Genomic DNA, 23145 nt, shown 5'->3' with positions numbered 1-23145 from the left:
CTCTGAAGCTTCTTTCTCCGATGATCCCGATCTGGCATTCCACCTTTCCTCACCGTGACCTCCCAACCTTCCTTCCAGCTCTCAGTCCTCTCCCAGGCTATCACTCCCTGTACTGGCCACCCTCCTTCCTTCCTCAGCTTCATCCCCTGGCAAACCAGCTCAATTCACCGTCTTCCATCTAGTCCCCGCCCCTTCCTCCATCATGACGGTAATTAGCCAACAGGCGCTGTGCTAAGCGGTTTACAATTATTATGTCATCAGATCCTCACAACAATCTTTGGAGGCAGGTACTATCATCCTTATTTTACAGATGGGGAAACTGAGGCAAAGGGAAGTTAAGTGACTTGCCCAGGGCCACCAGCTACTAAGTGTCTGGGTGGCCTCTGAGCTCGGTCTTCCTGACTCTGGGTACTGCAGTGCTCCGTGGCTGCATTAAAGATCTTGTCCTGCAAAACTTCAGCCTTGCATCACTTCTACCACCTGCTGTCTTCACTCCTACACAGGCGCTGCTGAACAAAGGTGGAGAGAATCAGGAAACCCACGCTGGCCCACTAGCAGATGGCGACCCGACCTCACCTGGGCCCTCACTGCCACTGGGCAATCCTTCTGTACCTCACTCTCTCCGCTCTCCACGGCGGCTCTCCAGAACCATCTCGGCCTTCTTCAAACCTCCCTCAAACTTCCCAGGATGCCCCTCAGCTGAGAGTCCTGCCTCTTCGATTTCACTCGCTGCCTGCGAGCCCCTCCTCCTTCCCTGTATCCCAGCTCAGAGCCCCAGTGGCGCCACGTCTCACACCGGGAGGTGCCCTTCTCCGGCCCGGGGGAGCTTCCCATCCATCCCTTTTCTTCAGCATGCTGCTGCCTCTCCTCCTCCTCCTCTCTCATGTATCTTCAGTCACTTCCGGTCCACTGGCTCCTTTCCTCCGGCCTCCCTACCGGCTGCTGTCCCATCTCTCTCCCCTCCTTTTGGGGCTGAATCCCGAAGACGGCCGTCTACAGTACGCGCCTCCATGTCCTTTGCTCTCACTCTCGTCTTTTCTTTTTATTTTGTCAGTCAGTCAGCTGATGTCTCTCAAGTGCCTCCAATCTGTTCACCCTGCAGCGCTCACGCCACCCCTTTATGAGCTGAGAGTCGCTGCTCTGCGGGTCACTGACCTCAGGCTACCCAGGTTTGCTCCTCTAGGCAATCGGACTCTCAGTTCCTAGGGGCAGCTTTGTCCTGAATCCAAAGCTGGCCACCTACAGGGTGCTACAGGCCATGCTCCTCGAACCACTTGGCGGCTTTTTTCTGTTTGCTCCTAGAAGAGGAATCTCTTAAGGAAGTGAAAGAGAATGTGCCCTGACCCAGTTTGGGAACCGGAAGAGTGCCTCATTTATGGCTGCAAACAAAATGGATTCCAAGATTGGCGATGGCAGTCACGGTCATTTCCTAGCCAGTGGATGGCTCCTGGGTCCAATACAATGCTCTGTGGCGGGAAGTGACCAAAAGGCCACGTCCTCTTCCTGCCTCCACAGGCTAGCTTGCCCCCGCATCACACACTGCTCCCTCCAGTCACCAATGGTCTCTTAGCTGCCAAATCCATCCTTGTCCTCTTGGCCTTCTCTGCAGCCTTGGACACTGGGGATCGGTCTCTCCTCTTTGATTTCCCAAAAACCCAGACAGGAGAGCGGATCAATCCACCTCTCTCCCAGCGCCCCGCCCGGCTCTTCTCCCCTCTCTGCCTGCTCCCACTCTGTCTCCTCTGCTGGCCCTGCAGCCAGACCCCGTGGGCGCTAGTAACGGCATGGCCCCCTCATTCTGTCCTGGGCCCTCTTCTCTTCTCACTCCAGACTATTCCCCTCAGTGATCTCATCCCTTCCCATGGTTCCCACGACTCTCAGTTCTATTTTGCCAGCCCGAGATCTCTTCTGGTCTCCATCTCTAATTGCTTTCTAGACCCCCGAAGCACAGAAATAGTAAACTCAACATGTCCGAATCTCTGGATCCCACTCTCTTTCCTCCCAAGCCCTGCCTCTGGCTGCCTTTCCAGTACTGTGAAGGACCACAACCCTCAGGCAGCAAGCTGATTTGGGGAAGGGACGAGAGGCCTGTGCCAGGCTCACTCTGGAAGGTGCTTATTTACACAATCGCTTTTCCTCTTTCCCCTCTCCTCTGAGGAGGGAGGGGAAGAGCTCTCTTGGGATGTAAAAACACGAGAGATTCGTTAAAAGACATTTTAAAAAAGAATCTAATCCAGCTGCTCATTTTACAGATGAGGAAAGCGAAGGGACTTGAGTCTGGCCAGTGAGAGGCAGAGTCGGGGTGGGGAGCCCCCTGACTTCGCGGCCTGCCTGGCTCTGGAGAGAGTCCAAGGAGACGAGAGCTGACAAAGGCCCGGGCAGCCCCTCGGCGGCATGTGAGCAGGGACCAGACGAGCCCAGCTCCCTCGCTCCAGCCACGGCCCAGGCATCAGGGAAAGAGTGCTCTTACCCTTTTCCACAAGCTGCTTCCATCGCTTGGCCCACTCCGTGAGCTGCTGCGCGTAGGCCTTCTCAATGCGTGCCCGCTCGTGGACACAGTTCATGAGGTCATTGCACAGCCGGTGGCCGTCATCAATCCTCTTGACTGTTCTTTTATAGTTTCCAACCTAAAAAGAAGGCAAGATCTGTGTCACCATCTATCAGACTGGCCAACATGACAAAGCAGGAAAATGACTGGAACATTGATGCATTGCTGGTGGAGTTGTGAACTGATCCAACCATTTTGGAGATCAATTTGGAACTATGCCCAAAGGTCTATAAAACTGTGCATACCCTTTGACCCAGCAACAGCACTTCTAGGGCTGTATCCCAAAGAGATCATACAGATGGAAAAAGGACCCACATGCACAAAAATATTCAGAGCAGCTCTTTCTGTGGTGGCAAAGAACTAGAAATTGAGGGGATGCCCATCCACTGGGGAATGGCTGAACAAGTTGTGGTACATGAATGTGATGGAATACTATTGTGCTATAAGAAATGATGAACAGGCAGACTTCAGAAAAACCTGGAAAAACTTGTACGGACCGATGCTAAGTGAAGTGAGCAGAACCAGGACAACGTTGTACACAGTAACAGCCACGTTGTGCGATGACTAACTTTGATAGACTTAGCCCTTCTCAGCAATGCAAGGATCTCAGACATCTCCAAAGGCCTCATGATGGAAAGTGCTGTTCACATCTAGAGAAAGAACCATGGAGTCTGAATGCAGATTGAAGCCGACTATTTGCTCTTTTTTCCTGTTGTTTTGTTTTCTCTTTCTTGTGGTTCCTCTACTGGTTCTAATTCTTTTTTACAACACGACTAATGTGAAAATATGTTTAACAGGAACGTATATGTCAGATTCTGTGCAGGACAGCAGAGGGCAGGGGGTAAGACAGCTCTTCTTCCATGACCAGGAGTGGGGCGGGAAGTCCCCCGTGCAGTTCCCCGTGCGGGCTGAGCTCCCTGGCAGCTTCACTCAGACAAAGCATCAGCCCCTTTCAAGGAGGCACAGATGGCATTTCCACCGCCGCCTGGAAGGCAACATCACATTTCCTTTCTCTAGAAAGGGCGTTGCTGCCATTTTGACAAATTCGCCCTATTACTATGTGGGTGGGTTGGGCTGAGCTGGTTGGTGAAGGGTCCTGAGCAGGGAAGGCTCAGGCAGGAGCTGAGAGGAGCCTCCGCAAAGCTCCCGAGGCCCCGCTGGCAGGGCTCCCTTCCTCGTCTGATCTCCTAGCACTCTGTGTACGTGGATGCACTGAATCACTGACAAGGAATAGCCTCTATTCAACTGGACACAAACTATAAGCAGGACCCAGTAGATGGAGCACTGGGATGCACAGTAAGAAGACCCGAGTTTAATTTCCTGCAGATTTCTTCTCCTTAATTTCCTCATCTATAGAACAAAGATGGTAGAACCAGATGATCTACAGGGCTTCTTAGACTTTCCACCTGTGACCCCTGGAGCACTTCTTAAACTCGGGGTCACGACCCACACACAGTTGAAGAAGCACTGACAGGTTGCTTCTAGTTCTAAATGCTAAATCTCCTAAAAGTAAAGGACTAGATACTATCCCAGGCCTGAGTATTATCCTAAAAAGTCTCGGCACACAGGGGCGACTAGGTAGATAGAGACAGTGGATAGTAGAGGTAGTAGAGATAGGTAGATAGTAGATAGAGCACCGGCCCTGGAGTCAGGAGGACCTGAGTTCAAATCTGGCTTTAGACCAGGCACTTGACACTTACTAGCTGTGTGACCCTGGGCAAGTCACTTAACTCCAATTATCTCACCAAAAAGTAAAAAAAAAAAAGTCTTGGCACAGTCAATAAAATCCAGTGAGATACCAGATGTGCAGCACTTTGCAAACCCTAAAAAATGCTATACAAATCCCAGCTGATGTCGTCTCGGCGCCAAACACCAAGCCTGGTGCAATGAGCACCAGCCTGACACCTGGGATCCCACCAGTCAGCTCGGATGCCTCCTGGCCCTCACTGAGCCCATCTTCTTATCTGTAAAATGGGTACAATAATATTTGTACTACCACCCTCAAAGAACGTACTTAAAAACCTCAAATCCTGAATAAACATGAGACAGTGTGGTTTGACCATTCAGACTGGAGGAGAGATGGAGACAAAGTGAAGGAGGGAAGAGAGTCCCTTCTCGGGGGAGGTAGGGCAAGCTGCCCCAAGAAGATGACAAATGAGCAGCTCCCTGATGTTAACAGAGCGTGTGGTGGGGGGGGGAGGGGAATGAGTGTCCTGAAGAACGATCTTGGGGAACAGCAAACAGTCCAGGATCAATTCAATCCCATGAATCCAGAGTGAGAGCCTCCTACACATGCCAGGCCCTGTGAAATGGGCCCCGTGTCTGCCCTGAGGGAGCTACGCTCTAGAGTGGAGGCACAGTGTGGGCAGGCCAGCAGCGGGGGAGCAAAGGAGAAATCCAGACAAAACCCAATGGGACGACCTGAGCAGTTCAGTTCGGCTGCCATCTGCCCCTCCCAAGGCGTGGGGATGGGTTCTGGGGGTGGGGACCCGGACACCTGAGACGTCCTTGGCTCGGGGAGCGGCAGTGACCTGCCTGGGCTGAGGCAGCACTCCAGCCACAGTGTTCCTGGCTCTGCCCACTGTGCCAAACTGCCTTTACAGGCTGAAAGGCAGTAAGGCTGCCTTCAGTGAGCTTCCTTCCATTAGATAAATAAGGGGGAAGTGGCCGCGACATGTGAGCAGGCACGGAACGCCCAGGGCGTCAGGGAGGAGGGAGCATCAGCAGCCACCCGGGGGCCAGAAAGGGCCTCCTCCTTCCTGGGGGTGGGGGGGGGCACCTGAGCTGAAGCACGAGGACCCAAGAGGCGGAGAGCGGCAGGAGTGCATTGTATATCCAACTGTACATATGGCCAGAACCGGGGTACAGGCTGCAGGAGGGGAGAGATAGTCCATCAGTCTGGAAAGGGAGACTGCAGGACACTGCCCAGGGCTCTCAATGCCAGGGTGAGGAGCTGCTGTTTGTTCCGAGGGCAACGGGGAGCCAGAGGAGGGTACGGAGCAGGAGAGTGACATAGTCAGGCCTGTGCTTCAGGAAGACTATTTCTACAAGTGGGTGGAAAACAGACTGGAGAAAGGAGCCCGTGGGATCCAGGAAAGCAGCTGGGAGTCTGCTCCAAGAACCCAGGGACGGTGGTCAGGGAGAGAACAAGGAGGGGACCGTGGCAGGGGAAAGAAGGGGACAGATTCCAGGAGGCCGGAGAAGCAGAACTGACGAGCTCTGGCAAGTGAGTGGACGTGGAGGGCGAGGGAGAGTCTGAAAGAGAGGGGGGTTCTGGGAGCACCCTGGGGGCAGGGCAGGGCGGCTTTGGGGGACGCACAGAAGTAAGCCTCCCAGGTAGTGAAGTTCAGGGGTCAGCGAGCAGCCCAGCTTGGCAGGAGCACAGCATGAAGGGGAAGGAAGGGAAAGAGGCCTGGAAGTAGAAGCTGTGGCCAGTCTGGGGACGGCCCAAAGTGCGTCTATTCCCATTGGGACCAGGGAACTCACAGAGGTCTGTGAGCAGGGGAGGCCAGGGCTCGTCGGTCCTGGGCATCTGTGGGAAAGATGAGCCAGAGAGAAGAGAGTGGAGGCCAGAGCCCGAGTAAGGAGGCTCGGCCAATGGTCTAGGGGACAGGTGACAAAGACCTGAAGTAGAATGATGCGAGCATGCATGGTGGGCACAGGGCAGGGACTTGGTGATAAACAACACTGTCCCTGGGGACTGGAGGGGCAGAGCAAATCAAGCCTCGGCTTCTCCCAGTGACCACTGCCTCTCGCACCCCGTCCTGACCTAGCCCAGTTGATCCCACTCTGGAGAACGGCAGCCTTCCTCAAGCCTCTCTTCTGATCAGAATCAGGTTCCGCACAGGAGGCTCCGTCCACTCACCTCACTGAAGAGGAAACACTGAAAGGAGGAGGCGTCCAAGGCCACAATCCCTTCCTCTCCTCTGCGTCGGTCCAAGAAGTGCCTAGTTCTTTACATGTTGCTTCCCCGTTTGAACGCCTGCCACTGGAGGCCGGGGATGGTGTTTCTTGGCCTCTGTGTCCCCAGCACTTAGCACAGTGCCTAGCACACGGGAAACTCCACATCTGACCACGCCAGAGAGTGGTAGGACCAGGGTTCTAGGGACGGCCTCCAGTGACCACCCGGAGCCTTCTTACAAATCTGGCCGAGGCCACATCCGGCCGGACCTGGTCAGGCTGGAAGACCAGAGGTCACCGGCTCCATTCACCGCTCCCCACTGAACTCGCTGAATGACCATTTGCGGTTATCAGGCCTTTGTTCAACCGTCTCCACGGAGGAAGAATCAAATTCAGCACAACCCGACCACCACGAATCCTGCATGGGGTTCAGTGCTGTGAGATCCAAAGAGAAACACTGCCAAGACACGGCCCCAACGGCGTTTACGGGCAGAGGAGCTGCGTTCAAATCCTGCCTCAGTTACTTCCCATCCCCTCCCTGGGACTCAAGGCCTCTGGGGAGGTTCTCTTCTGGCTCTTAATCTGATCCGACATAACAAGAAAAGCCCAGTGCTTGCCTGTGAAGCCAAAGCTCTGCTAAGAAAGGCTAGGACCAGGTACAAATGACTAATGTTTGTCTGGCATGGGCCACAGGGCATGGGGCAGGGGCATCACAAGAGGTTTCCCAAAGAAAACATCTGAGTTGATTTTTCCAGGACGGCACAGATAGAGCTGAGCTGCCCAGGGCCAAACTTAGGGACATGTATTCAATATGCCGCATACTACCTTGAAAAACCACCCTCCCCATGCCTAATTGAGCTTTTACCCAAAGTAAGTGTACAGGGATTTCTCTATTCATCTGTGAGAGCAAGCCTGAAGCCCAGAACGGGATCACTCTTTGTACAATGGGGGACACCCTCCGTCCACTGTTACCTGACGGAGCAGGAAGCCAAGAAAAGGCCACTCAAGGCACAATCCCTGGCAAAGAGCCAGCACAAATAACCGTATTTGAAGACAATGTGATCATTTGCCTAGAAAATCCCAGAGAAGCAGAGAACAAACTGAGCCCAAAGCTTCCACTGAGTATAAGGACACACTGACAAGTGAAGCCACAGAAACCATCAAGATTTCTCTGCACGGCAGCAGCCATATGCAAGAGGAAATAACAGGAAGGGAAAGGTCACTCGAGACAGCTACAAAACGCATCCAACCTAAACAAAGGGAGAGGGAACTCACCCCCAGCTTCTATAATGTGGCATTTTATTCACAGTTCACCATCAAAGTATGTTAGTTTTGCAGTTTAAAAAAAAACAAACACCTCCCTCCCTTTTCAAAATATCAGCTTGTTTTAATTTTAGATCACAAAATGGCTGGGACGATTTGAGAAACACCACAGGCTTTCCTCCAGAATTTATTTGGAATCCATCTCAATCACAACATACCAAGTCTTCGGCAGGCCTGCAGGGATGGCCCCTTCCCTTCCAAAGACAACACCGACTTGGCTGACTATGGGCAAAGCTGCCCTCCCAAGTCAGAGCAAGGAAGAAAGCCACCTGGAGGCGTTCACATGGCTGAGTCCCAGCTGCAGAACGAGCCAACATCATCTTCTGAAGAGACAACATCCTTGCAGAACTCCATTTTGTCAAGTGTAGACGTGAGCATGGGGCGTAGGACGTTTGTGTTTTTAATATGATGATGTTGTTTGCTTTTTTAATGTTGACACATCCTCACATTCCTGGTATAAAGCCTGCTTTCTCATAGTGAATGGTTTGGTGGATTTGGGGGGAATCTTTTTGCCAAGATTTCATTAAAAAATTCTGAACTAATATTCGTCAATAATATTGTTCTTGAATTCTCTTTCTTGGTTTTCTCCTTCCCTGGTTTCAGTATTTAAAAAAAAAGGGCAAATTTCCTTCCTTCTTTCTTTCCTCCCTCCCCCTTCTTCCTTTTTTCTGCCCTTTGTCTCTTCCATATTATCTTTTATAAAATTATTGTTTTTCTGACTTGAATGATGAATATGGCGAGTGCAAAGAAGCCAAGACATCCTTGCCAGGACAATGTACACAAAGACCACAACAATGGTCATGGACAGAACAATGACACAATGATGAAAGCTGAACCATGTGGAATTACAAGCCCTAAGTGTGGTCCCAAATAAGAGCTCAGAGCAGGCACTTCCAGAGGTGGGGCGCTACGGGCCTGGACCGCTGCACAGAATGCCAGCCTTTCTCAATATTTTGGTTAATTCTGCTGGAATGTTTTTTCTTCTTTTAGTGATAGATTCTCTAGCAGGGGAAGGGAAGGAGGGATATACTGGGAAATGTAGATGATGTAAAAAACAGTGACATGGATAGTTTTTATTTTAAAAAACAAACAATCCAACTGAATTCTGCATCCCCTCTGTGCCCGTGCCTGTGGTCACATCGCAAGCTCTCCAGGCAAGTTTTGTCTTGACCTTGTTCAAGAACAGTATGGCCCCACTGGTCACTGCATCCTGGAGAGTGACGGAAGCACAGGCCCCGCCAGCAGGCTTCCTTAGGCCTCGACACAGGTGTCCTTTTCTCAGAGGCTGATCAAAGGTTGTGTGACAGGCTGGCCCAGAGATCAGGGCAGCGGCATTTTAACTAGAAGAGAATCAAGGAAGCCAAGGGACCAGAGAGACCCCGGGAGGGCAAGGTCTCCCTCCCTGTTCCGGGCAGGTCTCATCTTAACCACCCCAGAGAGATAATGGTCAAAGCCCTTTCTTCCAACTCTCCAGAGATGCAGCTGTCTCAGGAAACTGCTCCAGCTCCTCACAGTCTCCCCAGTCATGAAATCCCTGGGACGGGCCAAGTGAAACCTCAGCGCGTAATCCGAGCCTGCCTCTCATTGTCCCCTTCTCAGAGGCTGAAGCCCGTCAGCCTTCCCGTGTCTCATTACAGGCTCTAAGGGCATCATTAATTAGCTGCCCCCCTGGCCTCTCCGGTGCATCCTCCCAGTCTATTCTGAGCCACAGACACTGGTGGGGGTTTTGAACCATGCCTCTCCGACTGGTTCTGCCAATTACACTCCCTCCCAGCACAACCAAACCGACCACAGGCCCTACAGGTCAACTGAAAAAATCACCTCATTCTTATTCATTCAGAGAGTATGCCCTTACTATTTGCTCTCCTAGGTTCCTACGGATATAATGATCATCTCCATGCTGACGACTCGAGAATTTTATCCTGCCAGCCTTAACCTCTCTCTTGGCTTCTAGTCACATGACTGCTAGCCATCTCAAACTGTACATCCCACATAGATCTCAAACTCGACATGTCTAAAACTGAACTCGTTACTTTTTTCCCCAAACCCTCCCCTCTTCCCACCTCCCCTATTACTATCAAGGGCACCTTTGCAGTTATTTGGCCTGGCAACCTTTGTGTCCCCCCCAACTCCTCGTGCTCTCTCACCCCCCCCCAAAACAGCTGTCAAGTCCTACTGATCCGACCTTCACATCATCTCCCGTTTATACTTCCTTCTCCCCTCTGACACTGCACTGATGAGGTTCAGGGCCTCATCTCCTCATGCCCGGACTACGGCAGTAGCTGCTGAGGGGAAGGTCTGCCTGCCTCCAGGCTCTCCCCACTTCTACCCTCCATCCAACTGTCAGAGGGATTTTCCTAAAGCCCAGGTCTGACCACGTCATCTCCAGTGGCTCCCTGTGGCCTCCAGGATCAAAGAGAACATCCTCGTCTGCCACTCAGAGCCCTTCCCAGCCTGCCCCGCCCCTTCCTCCCTCTCCTCCACATTCTCTGTGATCTGCTGGTCTCATGGCTCTTTCTACCAGAAGCCACTTCATGCCCCGGCTCCAGTGTCTTTTCACTGGCTGTGGGTCCCTCCCGCCGGCCATCCTCTCTCTCCTCTTTTCTAATCTCTTGCTTCCCTGACTTCCTTCAGGAAGCCTTTCATGATCCCACTCAAGCCAAGTGTTTTTTCTCACAGGTTGCCTCCACTGCATCCTGTCCAAAGCCTGTTAGTACCGAGGGGTTGGTCGGCCATCTCCCCCATTATGCCATGAGCTCCTGGAGAGAAAGGGCTTTCCTAAACCTTGCTTTGCATGCTAGTGCTCAGCATGGGGCTTGGATGACATGAGGTGCTTAATAAGCGTGGGCTGACTGGACAAACAACCCTGACATAATATGACATGGGAAGTTTACTAATGAGGCTCAAAAGACGGTGTGACAGAGGTCGGTAGGGAGAAGAATCCGTAAAGACCTCACGGCGGTGGCAGCATTTGGGTAGGGATCCAGGCTTCAGATCGGCAGGAAGAAGCCTGAGGTCCAAGCCCCATCCCCGGTAAGCTGTCGTTTCCCTGGTGGACCTCATCTTCTGCATCTCTAAGACTCGATGAAGCCGAAAGCCCCTTCTGGTTCCCCATTCAGGAAACACTCCCAGAACTGGATGCCCAGAATAACAGCACGCAATTCTACAGGGCACCACAGAGTCTCCATAGGGTTGGATGAAATGGTTCAGTGGCTGAACACTGCACCAAGACTTTGGGGCTGCCCCACAGAGCAGGGCCACATTTGCACACCGTCTCCTTTGATGCTCAGAATAACCCTGGAAGGTGGGCGTTTTTTGTTTCACTTGTTTCTGACTCTTCATGACCCCATTTGGGCTTTTCTTGGCAGAGAAACTGGAGCGATTTGCTATTTCCTTCTCCAGCTCATTTTACAGATGAGGAAACTGAGGCAAATAGGACTAAGTAACTTGTCCAGAATCATACAGTTAGCATCTGAGGCTGGATGCGAACTCAAGAAGAGGAGTCTTCCTGACTCCAGGTCCAGCACTCTCTCCACTGCACCACCTAGCTGCCCTATCCTTTTTTTTTTTAAACACATGAAGAAACTGAGGCATACAGAGGTAAAGTGACTTGTCAAGGATCACAGGACTAGTGTGAGGCAGAATCTGAGGCAGACTGAATTCCAGTCTACCTGACTCCAGGCCCAGGACTCTAACCACTACACCATCTGGCTGCTACCAAAAATGTAAAGGAAGCAGCCTTCTCCACAGGAGCTTCTCATCACCTATCAATGAGAAGATTTCTTGAGACTGCAATGGGCAAACAAAACAGAGAACCATTTCACTGGAAAGTTAAACGTGGCTGTATTTACAACTAGGCCATTCATGTCTTCTTCAAAACAGGCTATGGCAGTTTCTCATTTCACCCAGCTCAAACTTTTACGTAAATGGTCTGCTCCTAATCACCCGGTCTAGCCTCCCCCCCCCCACCGCCTTCCACCCCCATCCCTTTTTGTGACTCTTCAGAAGTGAGTTTCTTTATTCTGGTCACTGCATGAAGTCAAATTGAAACCTGTCTACTTGGAAGCCAATGGAAAGAGAACTTAATATACACTCTCACTTCTGGAACACTTTCCAAAATGATTGACAGGTACATGGAACTGAGCTTGGGTGGGCGAGGGAAGAGGGGCAGTGGTAATTATGGAAGGCTTTGAGAGTCAGAGGGATTTGTGTTTGATCTGGGAGTTTACTGAAGTCGGGAAGGGGTGTGTGTGGGTGTGTGTGTGTGCGTGCGTGCGCGTGTGTGTGTGTGCGTGTGTGTGTGTGTGTGTGTGTGTGTGTGACAGAGAGAGACAGAGACACAGAGAGAGAGACATGACCAGACCTGAGCTTCAGGGAAATCACTGTAGTGGCTGAATGGAGGATGGACAGGAGTGGGGAGAGACTTGAGGCAGGCAGACCCACCCACAGGCTACTGCAACAGTCCATGCATGAAGTGAGGACGGTCTGCACCAGGGTGGGAGCAGAGTCAGAGAAAAGGATATGTACTGGAGAGATGCTGCAGAGGTGAACTCAACAGGCCTTAGCAATAGCTTGGACAGAGGGCATGACTCTGAGATTGTGACCCTGAAGGACAGGGAGGCTGGGTGGCCCTCAATAGTTATAGGAAAGGTAGGAGTCGTGATTTAGAGGGGGAAGATAATGAATTCTGTTTGGGCATGTGGAGTCACAGATGTCTACTGGACATCCATTTTGAGATGTCTGAAAGGAAGTTGGAGACGAGAGAGGGCAGGATAGGTAGAAGTGGGAACTGTCAGCTCAGAGATGGTCATTACATCCATGGGAGCTGATGAGGTCAGCTAGTGAAGTAGTCTAGAGGGAGGGGAGAAGAGGGCCAGGACCGACCCTTGTGGGACACCTATGGTTAGAAGGCATGATCTGGACGAGGATCTGGCCAAGGAGACTGAGGAAGACTGGTGTGACAGGTAGGAGAACCAGGAGAGAGGGGTATCCCTCCTAGAGAAGAAAGCCTCAGGGAGAAGAGGGTGATCAGCACCAAAAGCTGCAGAGAGGTCAAGGTTGAGGATTGGATTCAGTGGCCAAGAGATCGCTGGATGCTTTGGAGGAAGTATTGGGGGGAATGATGAGGTCAGAGGCCAGAGTGCAAAGGGTTAAGAAGACAGTGAGAGGTGGCAACGTGGAGGCACCAACTGGAGATGGCCTTTTCAAGGACTTAGCTATAATGGGCAGAAGGGATGTGAGATGATAGTGGGGATGGAAGAGTCAAGTGAGGGATTCTTGAGGACGGGAGAGACACAGGCATGTTGGGAGGCAGCGGGGAGGGAGTCAGCAGACAGTGAGAGACAGAAAATGAGGGCGAGCTGGGACAACAGAGGGAGCAGTACACTGGAGGAGACTGCTTGTGCAGGGGAAGAGGTGAGGCCTGGTAAGGAGGAAGGCCTCCTCGTCATGTGAAACATGGGCAAAAGAAGAAGTAGGAGCAGAAGGTGCGCAAAGGTTGGGAGAGGAGGGAGAGGGAAGAAGAGGGAGTTTATGGCCAACGGCCTCCACTTTTTGAGTAAGACATGAGGTTCTCAAGGTTCTCGGCTGGACAGGGACTGTGGCAGAAGGTTTAGAAGAGCCACTGTGGAAAGTAAGTTAATGAGGGAAGCAGAGGAGGATGGCTGGGCAGCAGAGAGGGCCCAGGTGAGGCTGCGTAACAAATCCGGAGAGGACCGAGTCGGAAAGACTGTGTGATCTCTCTGCGTCTGCTCAGCAGCACCTGTGTAGGCACCAGGGTGGGAGCGATCCAGGGCGGGGCAGGGCACAAGTGACAATAACATCAGGGAGGAGGAATTCAGAAGAGGAGGACAGTGCAGAACTTACCAAGATGGGCCAAAGAGGGCAGAACGGCCATTTCTCACTCTGATGTCTAAGACTTTACATTTACCCCTACTGACACTCACCCTGCTCCATTCAGCCCGACGTTCTCGCCTGTGAGGACCCCCTTCCTCTGAGTTTGGTGTCATCTGCAAACTGGCTAAGCGGCCCATCCAAACCTTGAGCCCTGGGGTACCACCTTTTGAGTTACACTTTTTAACCAGGCCCAAAGCCATCTAGCCATCCTCTCGTCTAGCCTACATTTCTGTCTTTTCTAGGACAGCAAGAAAGATTTTGTCTAATGCTTCATTAAAAACTTATCCACAGTATGCCCTTGATTTTCCAGTCCAGTAAAAACAAAACATGGAAAGGAGAAAGAGCGTAAGGCTTGGAGACAGAGGGCCTGAAGTCCAATCCTGGTTTTAACAACATGATCAAGTTGTCTGCCTCAGTTTGCTCATCTATAAAATAGGGGTAACTGGCCCCTAAGATGATTTCTCCAAAGCTCTACCCGGATCTCATGTCTGGGAACCTGCTACTACTTAGCACGGTGACTGGTACTTTAAACACAAATGTGGTACAATGCAAAAACTGTACTTGGAGTCAAAGGACCTGGGTTCAAGTCTGACATAATGACCTCGGGCAAGCCTTCGGGCTCTTGGACGGCAAAATAAGTATGTTGTTGTTCGGTTGTGTCTGACTCTTCATGGCCCCATTCGGGGTTTTCTGGGCAAAGATACTGAAGCAGTTTGCCATTTCCTTCTCCAGCTCATTTTCCAGATGAGGAAACTGAGGCGAATAGAATGAAGTGACCTTCCCAGGATCACACAGATAATAAATGTCTGAGGCCAGATGTAAATTCAGGAGGATGGGTCTTCCTGATACCAGGCCTGGTGCTCCATCCACTGCCCCACCTAGAAGCCTTATAATGGTACTTATACTGAACACTAATGGGGACCTTGAGGTATCTTAAGGAACTCATCAGAGTCTCTCTTCCAATCTTCCCCCTTTAAGAATAATTAATAATAATAATAATAATAAAGCAATTAACCTTTACATAGTGCTTACTATGTGCCAGGCACTGTATTAAGCACTTTATACCATTATTATCTGTTTAGATCCTCACAGTGACTCTGGGAAGTAGACACTATTTTTATCCCCATTTGATAGGTGAAGAAACTGAGGCAAAAGGTAGTTACTTGCTCAGGGTCATACAGCTAGCAAGTGTCTGACGTTGGATTTGAACTCAGGTCTTTTGGACTCCAGGCCCAACTGTATTCAGATAATCAGTAGTTTAAGAGACTAAGAAGAAAGATAAGGTAATTCTCAGTTAAATTAATTATCTTTTGAGTTCATCTTTGATCAAGTAGAAGGAGATTCCTTGGGGGGAGTGACCAAAGAGGGACTGAATGTTTTAGGAAAATGATTGCCCTAGCTGTGTGGCCCTGGGCAAGTCACTTAACCCCGATTGCCTAAAGATTTTAAGTTGTTAAAAAAGAAAATGATTGCCCAGGGTGTGCCCATGTGTTGTTACTATTGTTCCTACCCTGCTCTCTCAACTCTGCCCCCTTGCTCAATCCTGAGTACTGAATTTTGTCTACTCTTTGAGAAAGTCCAGTTAAGAACTACCAAGTGACTTGTGTTAGAGCAAGTGTGAGGAACCAGTGGCCTCCAGGCCGTGGGCTCCCCACACCTCTGTTAGAGAAACTGACAGAACGGGGTGATGGCGCACTGGTGGAGCCCACTGGGGCAGAAAGCTTCAGAATGAGGAAAAGTGTTTGTGGCAGGCCTGTGCCTAAAACACAAAGCACAGACTCTCCTGCCCGTAAACACCTGCGATCCTGTTTACAGCAGAAGGCACTTTAGGGCAACCAGTCTCGGGGACTCACTAAGTCAATCTTCCTCAACAAATATTTATTCATTTTATCGTCAGACTAAGACTTTCACAATTTCTGGCTGCCCAGATTCACAAAGCACTTTTGCATACACAGCGTCATGGAACTGTTAAGAGGATTTTTCATTTTTCTTTTATTAAATTTTATCATGCCGTTTCTCAGGGCTGTGTGGCTGATGGAAGTCTGCTCATATTAACGTCACCTGACTCATGGAATGGCAGTATTGAGACCTTTTGGCATTCCTCCAATAAGCCAAAGGAGAGCTCGCACTTTCCAAAGTGATTTGACAACTATTTGTAGGATTCCTTGGGCTCGGAAACCTTGGAGTAGCTTTGTGACACGTAAATCTCCCCCTCTCAATCAACCCATTGTGAATTTTTTAAAAGTGGCAGTAGAGGGTCAATGTTACAGACTCAGTGTTTAAATCTGTAACTTTGTTTAACCATTAAGAACACAGAAGGAAGCAGGTCTCCTTAATCTGTTTGTCTAAGAGGCCGGAAAGATTGTTACTTGTTAACAATCATCTCTTTCTCTTTTGTAACCCCTATCCCAAAGCCCGTTGGTATTGGATTCTTCTTACTGGTGGAGGTAAAAAGACCCTGACGGCACGAGGGGTGAGGCAGGGCAGAGATGGAGAGAGGTGAGAGTGCCAGCCTTGGCCAGGCTCCCTTCTGGGACTCTTCATGTTTCAAGACTTTTTCTCGGGTCAAGTTGCTTCAGGCGTCGAGCAAGAAGATGGAGCCGGCCAACAGCACTTCTGGTTGCTGAAGAGAAACTAAGACTTTGGGAAGGAGCCAGCAGTCCCTGTCACGTCCATATACCTAGTGTGCTAGAGACTTTGGGGAGTTTCCCCTTGGGTGAGACCCAGGACTCTCTTTTAGCTGAGCTAAACTATCTCGGTCCCCGTGGAAGAGCTCCATCACTCTGTACAGGTCGTCCTGTGTACGCCTTCCCTAATTTTCTGCTTTGCTGCAATTTGGATAAATAGGTTTTCTTTGCTATGGGTGTTCACTGTGGACCTGGTATTGGTCGGCAAAGGGCTGAGCCTTGGACATGTAGCTTGGAATCCCCACATCTGCCCAAAATGACAAAGCAATCAGAAGTTAGATGGCATCCAACCATATCCTCTAACTGAACAATCTTTACAGGAGCAGGTAGGTGCATTTTTGGCCTGATGCCACCTCTCTCTGACGAGGGCAGAATCGTGGCTTCTGGCTCCAACCACCTGCCTTCCCTCCTGGCAGGAATGAAAGTCTCCCTTGGAGAAGGTGGGTGGGGTGGGAGAGGAGGTCAGAGAAGTCTCTTCTGCCCTGGTCTGTGCCACACAATGACAAGCACGCTCAACACATGGAGGGCCCACTCATGACTCTCTCCACACTCTGATGTAACTTTTTCCTATCAGAAGCTTGGTCTGAACTCCAACTGAGGTCCAAGAGTTGGCTTCGAGGGGTCCTCTGCTCATTCCTCCCACGTTGAGGATCCTCTGAAAAACGAGTTTAGGCTCACCTCTAAGATAAGGTGCTGTGCTGTGCTGTAAATATCCTCGAGTTCTCTGGGACACCCACAACTCTGAATAAGATACTTTTCAATGGACCCAAACTTGAAAAATAAGATTGGCTTACGGGAACAATCTGTTTTTCAGGTTTCTTACTGAAGCTGACGTTGACCAACATTCAGCCTCCTAGGACAAACATCTTAAGGACCTTTCAAGGGTGGATTTTCTCCAAGGACAGCAGAAACCCAAGAACTGAACTGCTCACTGTATTTGCTATAGATAAGTTTCAAAGGCAAACTCAGTTTGAACTTCCTAAGCCCCTGTGAGTTCACAAAATAAGGAAGCTGAGCTGAGGCAACATGTTTTTTTTTTGTTTATTTGTTTTGCCAATTTTATAATAGACCAAAGAAAAACAAAATCCCACCATAATCATTTGTGAGCAATACTTCCACACATTAAAACACTATGTTTGGCTAAAGATGGAGCCTCGAACACTAGCAGGAATTTTATATCAGCCCCTGACAAACAGAAAATGTGTTTTCCACATTGAGAATGGCTGTGATTCAGTCCATGAACACTGGAACAGTCAGGGTGACCTCGGAATTGTTTCGAGGGCCCTTAAGAATTAGGTAATAGCTTAATAGCACCTGTTGGGGAGGTGAGACTGCTTCTAGTCTGGTTTGCTGACATCCAGTGGTTCAAAACTGGAGGGAAGGAAGGAGAGGGAGGGAGGGAAGGAGGAAACAAGTATTTACTAAGCACCTATGGCCGCCAGGAACTTGGCTAAGCGCTCTATAAATATTATCTAATTTGGGCCTCAAAACAACCCTGGGAGGCAGTACTATTATTACCCTCATTTTACAAATAAATAAACTGAGGCAAACAGAGGTGAAGTGACTTGCCCAGGGTCCCATAGCTAGTAAATGTCTAAGGCAGTGAACTCTGGTTGTGTTGACTCCGGGCCCACTACTCTATCCAGGGGACTACCTCATGGTCTGGGAGGTGGGCTACGAGGGAATGATCAGGCACAGCAACATGCAGGAAGAGAGAACTCAAGCCCCAATGAGATTGCGACTATTTTGAAACCTTCAAAGAAGGGCAGAGCTATGATTGCTTAAATAGCTTAAAAGCCACTCTGCAGAGAACCTGGTTAATTCCCCATGGCCCCACAATCATGTCACTCCTCAGGCCGACCCATAAATGGCAGGGCAGACGATCCCAGCGTTTTTCGGATTATAAAAGGGTTACCTCCCTTCTATTTTAACTGAGGCCCAGAGAAGGAAAGAGTCCTCCCAAGGTCATTGAGCAAGCTCTCGGCAGAAGGATCAGAATCCTGGTGTTCCCTGGTCTTCCCATTACCCACTGCTCCACGATGGAAGGGCGCCTGTGAAGGAAGCCCCAGATCCCTCCTAGGGCCTTGTGGACTGGACGTAGGTCACTCTCTTTCCGTTCCACTGGTGAAGGGGGTGACCCGCCAGAAGGAGTAGCCCAGATTCCTGTGCTATCCAATGCTCAGCTTACAGAAAACCCCAAAGGCCTTCATGCACCCAGCTCTTAACCCGTGGAGCCTCAGCGGCTCAATTCTGCCCAGGGATCCTGATGCCTCCCAGATGCTGCTCCTTCTTAACTCAATCCGGTGGAAGTTAATCCGTTAACACCCCATAAAGTCACTTTCCCCTTCTGTCCGCCCACCCAGGACTTCCACTGGTCCTACACTGCTGCTTTCTAAGCTTTACCTACTGAACACTTTGGGTTGGGAAGTACCAGGATCGACAACCCATAAATGTTGCTCTGGAGGGTCTGGGGGCACAATTCCTCCTGAGGGGGTTAAGAACATTCAGTGTAGAGCAGCTCGGTGGCGCAGTGGATGGAGCACCGGCCCTGGAATCAGGAGGACCTGAGTTCAAATCCAGCCTCAGACACATCACACTCACTAGCTGTGTGACCCTGGGCAAGTCACTGAACCCCAACTGCCTCTCCAAAAAAAAAAAAAAAAAAAAGACCAATCAGTGTAAAATGCAGGCAAGTGTAGTTCATTTCCATAGGAACAAATCACTACTGGGAACGTTTTCCCGTATCACACACCCACAGCCTCGGAATGTCTGCAAAGCACTTTGTTCCCCAAACACCGTGAGGCAAATATGGCCAGTGTTATTATCCTTACTTTACAGATGAGGAAACCAAGGCTCACAAAGGTAACGTACTTAAATAGAACCAAACCAACACTGCAGCCAGGATCTGAACCCCAGTCTCTCCTTGATGAAAGTCTGGTGCTCTTCCTGTTAATAATAAAAGTAATAACAACGAGCATTTTACATGGTGCTTTAAGCACTTGGCAAATATGATCTCATTTGACCTTCACAACAACCCTGCGACAAAGGTACTATTAGTATCTCCATTTTACAGATGAGGAAACTGAGGCAGAATGAGGTTAAGTGACTTGCCCAGGGTCACACTGCTAGTAAGTGCCTGAGGATGGATTTGAACTCAGGTCTTTCCAACTCCTGGTCTGGTACTCTATCCACTGCACCATCCTGTCACCTCAGGCATTGACAGCCTAAGACACATCCCACTACACACTTTCACATTTAATATTTTAAGGAGCTGCCAGAACCGAAGTTTTCGCGGAGCAGATATTAAGCAAGACCGCTGGGAGTCGCTCACATCAGTGAGTGATTCCTCTCTCTCATACACATAGCCCCGGGAACACAAGACACAGCTCCACATGAGCTTTACGTGCCACCTTATTCAATTATGAATTAATTCTGCTGTGACTGAAAGAGTGATATTATGCCAGTTCCTGGAAACTGGCACACTGGAGGTGCTGGCAGACAAACCTGGTTCCTCACAGTTCCTTTCATGCAAGAGCGTGGCAGGGTTTTGAAAATTACTTGCTAAAATTGTGGAATCCCTGGAAGATGCAGGTCCCCTCAAGATAAGACTGCACCTAAGGCTTCATGTGTCTTGGGCTGAGAGCAAAGCGGCCTCTTGAGACAAATCGCATGCACACTGTTAGAGCCAGAATGAGCAGGGCGCCAACGTCACGGGGCATCTGAGCCTCTCCAGCCCTCAGCACGGGGCTCTGCCCAGAGCCAGCTTTAGCAGGTGCCTTTCTAGCAAACTGCCCTAGAGTTCCTAAGAAAGTTTGTCTCCACTGTCTCCTGTGTGTTTCCCAACACCCGTCCCTGGGAGCTCAAGGGTCCAGGTACTACACCCATCTCACAGATGAAGAAACAGGCACAGGGAGGGGGTAACTCACGCAAGGGCACGCTGCTAGCGTCAGAACTGAGACTCTGGCCATTCTGACTGTGTCTCTGGGTTCTGTACTCCTGCCACTGCCTCCTTCCAAACCTGTTCACTACCTAGAACCCAGGCCTATTTCACAGAATTGCAGGATTTTAGAATCACAAGGAATTCTAAAGGTCACCTGGTCTAATTCCCCCAATGAATCAGTGGAGTCGAGTGAGATGCCACACAGCCCAGGCAGACAACAACGGAGGCCAGTGAGGATTCCGGGCTTGGACACCTACTGCCTGTGTGACCAGAGGTGAGCCACTCAAGCCTCAGTCTGCTCATCTGTAAACAAGGTCATGGCACACATATTCCCTAAATCTCAGGGAGTTGCAAGGGCAGTGTTTTGCCTTCTCCAGGGCAATGGTGTAAGAACATTCAAGAGACAGATGGTCAGAAAAAGAGATGGGAACTGGTGATGATCCCTGCTATCCACAGAATGGCAGAGGGGATGGGGAGGGGCTCTCCTGTGGAGGAGGGCATGGACGAGAGGCGCACAAGGGAGGCCCAGCAGCAGCCACGCCATTGCTGAGCTGCTGACATTCTGAAGCACTCCTTGGGAACGTGCCCCGTGGGCTCCCACTTGGGAGGCCCCCAGCATCCTGGATGGGGTCCTGACATCCCCCATTCCCTCACACTCACACTATCAAGGGGAGGATCTTTCCCAGCAGCAGCAATAGAAGCAAGGGCACCTTCAGGGCGGTGAGAAACAATCCTGCCCAACTGGTTTTCTCTTCTCCAGGACTGGCGTAGCCCAGGCACATTCTACTCCAAGCCAGCACTGTAATATCCAGTGGAAGGAGGTCCCAAGGCGGAGCAGCAAGCTGGAATGCTAGTCCGTGTTCAATCACTGTTTCACTCGACGACTTTGCCATTTTTCAGGCCTCAGTTCCCTCACTGGTAAAACGAGGGAAGCGAATTAGCTGATTTCTAAGGCCCCTTCCAGTCCCATCTCAATGACTCTCTGACCTACAGCATGAGAGAAAGAAGGCCCCTCCCCAGGTCAGTCCCTCCTGAGATGCTCTGTACTGGGGAACGAAGGGAGGGCCAAACACTAAACTGTCTGGCTTGGTGAAATCACTGGATAGGGGACTCCCAGAGGCCTCAGGAACCATCTCATCCCAAATCCTCATTTTATAGAAAATCCAGGCCCAAAGTGATTCTGCCTCAAATTGCCCAGTTTATATGTAAGTGACAAAGCCAGAATTCAAAGCCACATCTCTTGTGACCAGACCAGCCCCGACTATCTGTCCACAGAAAAGGGAAGGAGCTGCGTGTTTGTTTGTTTGTTTGTTTGTTTGTTTGTTTGAATAAACAGAACAAAGCACTTTGATTTAACTCATGGTTCTAACTGCCAAAGAACCAGGGTGAAATAGGAAATTATAATTCTTTTTATTGGGGCTAACTTCCAGATGTGGGGGTTTAGAAAAAGACAAAACAAAACGATCAATAAGTGACAAACTTCCAAGAAGACAATCTTCTCCACGGTATAATAAGTGACAGGCTGCCCTCCAACCAAATCCAGAAAAACAAGCCACCTTCTGCCCCACTCTGCTCTGTTCTCTTCCCAGACACAGGGCTCCAATTTCTTCCAAATGCTTTGTGTGCAGAAGACACCCTGGGGCCAGAGAATGCCAAGGAAAAGGGCACCTGGACCCTGCAGGCACAAGGCCGAGTTTGGGGCTTGGTCTCGGCCAGTTAACAAGGCTCGTTAAATATATGGGCTTGATCTTAGTATAGGCCTAGTATGGGCCAGTTAGGGCTGCGCCAATCTTTTTTTACATGACTGCTGACTCACTCCACAACTACAGCCAGGCATTCTGTCTCAAAAAAAGGGGGTGGGATGGGTAGGCTGCTGGCCACAGGAGTGACCAACTAAGACTGTGTGGATGGACCAGGGCAAAATCCTCACCCCTCCACCAGCAGCCCCTTCCACTTTGGGACGGCTGGCCTGTTCTTTCTTACATCAAACCAGATCTGCCTTCACGCCAGGATGGAGAGGCTTTAACAAGGGCAAGACGAAAGCTGCCTTCCACAAAGAATGATTTTTTTAGCATTCAAAATATGTGTTTAAGGTCACTATGGTCAAAAAAAGCAATCTTCTGGTGTCCAGCCTACTGGAGGTGTGTCTCCCTGGATACTGGGAGCCTGGTCCTCGGGCACCCGCCAGTTTCTTACCACCCCTAGACTTGAAGTTTCGTCAAAGCCAGCACTGCTCTGATACCACCTTCCAACAGTCTGAGTCATCTCTATGCCACAGGGGAGGCTAGGAAGGGAGCAGTAATCCAAAGATGTCTCTCTCAGGGCCCTTGGGCCCTGGGTGTCATATATGCAGCAGGCAGCTGCCTACCTGTCCTGATTCTAACTGAAGGACTTCTAGTGAGTACTTTGCTCTTTCCAGGTAAAGACAGAGTCACATACAGAACCCCAACTTGGCCGAAGTTGTTAAGGCCACGCCTTGACTCAAAAATCAGTTTCATCATAAGAATCTTTTTTTTTTTTTAGGCAATTGGGGTTAAGTGACTTGCCCAAGGTCACACAGATAGTGTCAAGTGTTTGGTCTGAGGCCAGATTTGAACTCAGGTCCTCCCGACTTCAGAGCCGGTGCTCTATCCACTGCACCACTTAGCTGCCCCTCATCATAAGACTCATGCAGAAGGCAGAAGAGAAGCAGATCAACTCCAAGGATGCTGGGATCCCATATGTGCCAAGCTCTGAAATCAAGGACTTTTCATTGCAATGATACTGGAAAACGCTGCCCTCTAACAGGTAAGCCAGTTAACTTAACCAGTTCAAAAAAAAATCCCTGCACTCCCCCCCACTTCCCAGCCCGT

The 23145-nt window shown here is 50.2% G+C and overlaps 1 protein-coding gene across 4 annotated transcripts in view; it reads right to left on the bottom strand.

Annotated features, from left to right (window-relative positions):
- Positions 1-23145, bottom strand: part of PACSIN2 (protein kinase C and casein kinase substrate in neurons 2) — a 161526-nt gene that overhangs the window by 24016 nt on the left and 114365 nt on the right. For all 4 annotated transcript variants that reach the window (XM_027854241.1, XM_027854243.1, XM_027854240.1 and 1 more), the window contains one exon: positions 2471-2627. In XM_027854241.1, the coding sequence (XP_027710042.1) occupies positions 2471-2627 (157 nt within the window). The remainder of the gene's footprint in view (positions 1-2470; positions 2628-23145) is intronic.

This window comes from Vombatus ursinus, unplaced genomic scaffold, assembly GCF_900497805.2.
Source record: "Vombatus ursinus unplaced genomic scaffold, bare-nosed wombat genome assembly UNPS02010394.1, whole genome shotgun sequence".
NCBI classification, from domain to species: Eukaryota; Metazoa; Chordata; class Mammalia; order Diprotodontia; family Vombatidae; genus Vombatus; species Vombatus ursinus.
The sequence above is the reverse complement of the archived record's forward strand: the minus strand, read 5'-3'. Positions and strand labels throughout refer to the sequence as shown.